We start from the raw sequence: 3,058 nt of genomic DNA, 5'->3' as shown, positions 1-3,058 counted from the left end.
GGCCAGGTTGCGAATGACCTGTTTCAGCCTAAAATAGTGACCAGGGAAAGGGATGAAATTGACAGCTAGAGAACAAAGTTTGTGGCAGAAACCAAGAGCAAGTGGAATGAATGTTTAATATTTACTGTCTTTGTTAACATTTGCAGCAATAACATTTCCACTCACTGAAAACTATCAGCTGTGGAACACTTCAGTTGTTTTTAAAAATACAAAAATAACATTTTATAAAAAGCACATATCTGCACAAAAATACTTATTCTGACATTATTCTTTGGACAAAGCTACATGGCAAATGTCGGGAGTGTGAATGAAATACTCCCCACTTGCCTCAATTCCAACATCATCCAGGACAAAGCAGTTGGCTTGTTTAACACTACACCTACAAACATTCATTCCCTACACTGTAAATGCTTGGTAACAGCAGTGTATTGCAGAAATTCACTGAGGCTTCTCAGACAGCACCTCCCAAAACCATGACTACTATCATATAGAAAGGCAAGGGCGGTTATATACGAACACCACCACCTTCAAGTTCCCCTCCAAGCCACTCTCCATCCTGACTTAAATATAATCACTGTTCCTTCAGTGTCCCTGGGCCAAAATCCTGAAACACTCTCCATAATGACATTGTGGGTCTACCTACACCAAGTGGATGCAGTGGTTCACTGCCTTCTCATGGATGGTCAACAAATGCCCAATTTGTTAGTAATTCTCCCATCCTAAGAAAGAATTCAAAGAAAACTTATATGTGAAAATTCTGATCTGTAAGAAATGTGTTCTAAGGTAGTTTACAAACAAAGACTTACTAACGATAACTAATTTATGAACAAACATACTTGTAAGAAATGTTTATATGTCAAATAGAAGCAATACCTATTTACAATAAATACTTATATTTTCAAATGCATTCCTATCCAAAAGAAATATTTAGAAATACAAGAAATACCTACCTACAAGAAATGTTTACTTGCAAAACAAAAAAAATCAGATTTTTGTTTCCATGAAAGATTTGTAAAACGTATTTAGAATAAATACTTATATTGTCAAACATCTATCCACAACAAATATTTAGCTACAAGAAATAGCTGTGTATAAAAAAAATTCTTGACAAGAAACTCATGTTCCCGAATATTTAGCAATAGGGAAAAAAAGATTACCAAGAAACAGTTATCTACAAGAAATACTTAGCTAAAAGAAACATTCCTCAACGAGAAATGTGAAAATAGTAGTTATAAAGTAAAAACAAATTTGTGTGTATGTGTGTATACATCACGTTACTGTCTATAGGGCACCCGATTTACAGCGATAGAGGCGGAGAGTTATGAGGGAGGGGCTACCCCTGCCCAGTTGAGTACCGACACCCCGTCTTGTTGTCCAGGTTCCGTGGCCTGGCCCTGCTGCTTGCTTATTTAAAAAGGGGGGACGAGCAGGCTAAGTAATGTCGTGGAGCGGGTCAAGCTCTTGCAAACCATGCTCAGGGTCTGCGTACTGCTGGCTTGCATCGGGGTGCCCGGGCGGCTGGGGGCACTGGGCGCGATGATCGAGTGTGCTCCATGCAACGAGCGGGCACTGTCAGCCTGCCACCCCCCGCGGGGCTGCGAGCTTGTGAAGGAGTCCGGCTGCGGCTGCTGCCTGACATGCGCGCTGGCCGAGGGAGCTGCGTGCGGCGTTTACACCGAGAGTTGCGCGTCTAGCCTCAGATGCATTCCACGCAGCGGAGACAAAGCACCGCTCCAAGCGTTGCTGCAAGGGCGGGCGGTTTGTCGCAGCGTCAAGCGGAGGAACCAAATCCAGCGGGAGGGTGAGTCACCCGGCACGGCCGGAGAAGTTTTACCTCCTTTCAGGTCAGATTGAGCAACAAGTGGTTGCCCTCGGGTTTGGTCAACGCAAATATGAAGAAACTGTTCAAAACCACAGTCCAAAGGTGTGCAGGTTAGGTGAATTGGCCATGGGAAATGCGGGGTTACGAGGATTGGTTGGGGAGGAGAGTAGGTTTGTGTCGGATGAGAGTTGGTGCAGAGTCGATGAGCCGAGTGGCCCCCTTCTGCTCTGTCGAGATTCTACGATTCATTGGACGGCGATCTGAGGGAGGGAGGAGACAAGGTAGTTGAAAGAAGTCCGTTGTGGGTATAGTCAGGTTGAGATGTTTTTAGTCTGTTTTCTCTTTAATGAAGAAAGGCAGGTGAGTGGTATAAGACAGGGACAGCCCTGTGTGTGTGAATATTAAACAGGCGAGGATAGGACAGGAGTTTTTTTTTACCCCTTTTGGGGCTCCTGTCTCCTGTCGAACACTCTCTCATCACAGCTGGCACGGGGGTACTGGGTCAGGTAACCAAGAATGGGTGGCAATTTGAAAAGTTACCGCCTTCTGAATAGGAAGGAAAATGGCAGGACTATCATTGGACAGGAGGTCATTCAGCTGTGTTTCTCCAAAATGGCATTTGAAATCATATGCTGCCAGAGCTGCTGAGTTTCTCACGCAACTTGTTTTTGTTTCAAATCTCCGTAGTTCTGCTTTATAAAAGGTTTAAGCAAGCGGGAGAGTCGAAACTCTGTAAAAAGTGTTCACCGAGATGTAATAGAAACAGTTAGGGTGGACGGAGCGTGCAGAATTCAAAATATTGCATGTCCATACATAATTTCAGAAATCATGTTAGTATCTAAAAGAAGCACATGCTTTTGTTTCTTGCTTGTCGTGACATCACAGCATCTGAATGCCCTTGTTCCCCATCCCACCTTTAACGTTGCAAAAACGGTCGTTAGTTTGTGCCCAAGAAGATGCCACGATTTGCTTGACGTTGGTTCAGTGATAACTTCCGTTCAAGACACCGGGTGAAACTTTTCCGCTCTTCAAAATAGTGCCACGGGATTTTTTTAAATCCCCATGGAGAGGGTACGGCCCCCCCCCACAAGGTAGTGAGGCACTGCCTGCAGCGGAGTGCCAGCCTGGGTTTTGAGGTCAAGTTTCTCCCAGTAGGACTTGAAGCTGCAACCTGAGGTTGGTGAGGGACACTCATCAACCAGCTCACATTAGCTGGCTGTGCAGGTCAGCAGCACT

The 3,058-nt window shown here is 44.7% G+C and overlaps 1 protein-coding gene across 1 annotated transcript in view; it reads left to right on the top strand.

Annotated features, from left to right (window-relative positions):
- The first annotated feature begins 1,384 nt into the window (after window positions 1-1,384).
- LOC109926523 (insulin-like growth factor-binding protein 5) overlaps window positions 1,385-3,058 on the top strand; it is a 13,370-nt gene continuing 11,696 nt past the window's right edge. The window contains exon 1 of the mRNA XM_048618890.1: window positions 1,385-1,801. Within this exon, the coding sequence (XP_048474847.1) occupies window positions 1,471-1,801 (331 nt within the window). The 5' untranslated portion in view covers window positions 1,385-1,470. The remainder of the gene's footprint in view (window positions 1,802-3,058) is intronic.

The sequence above is a fragment of the Rhincodon typus genome, chromosome 41 (genome assembly GCF_021869965.1).
Source record: "Rhincodon typus isolate 14 chromosome 41, sRhiTyp1.1, whole genome shotgun sequence".
Classification (NCBI taxonomy): Eukaryota; Metazoa; Chordata; class Chondrichthyes; order Orectolobiformes; family Rhincodontidae; genus Rhincodon; species Rhincodon typus.
The sequence above is the reverse complement of the archived record's forward strand: the minus strand, read 5'-3'. Positions and strand labels throughout refer to the sequence as shown.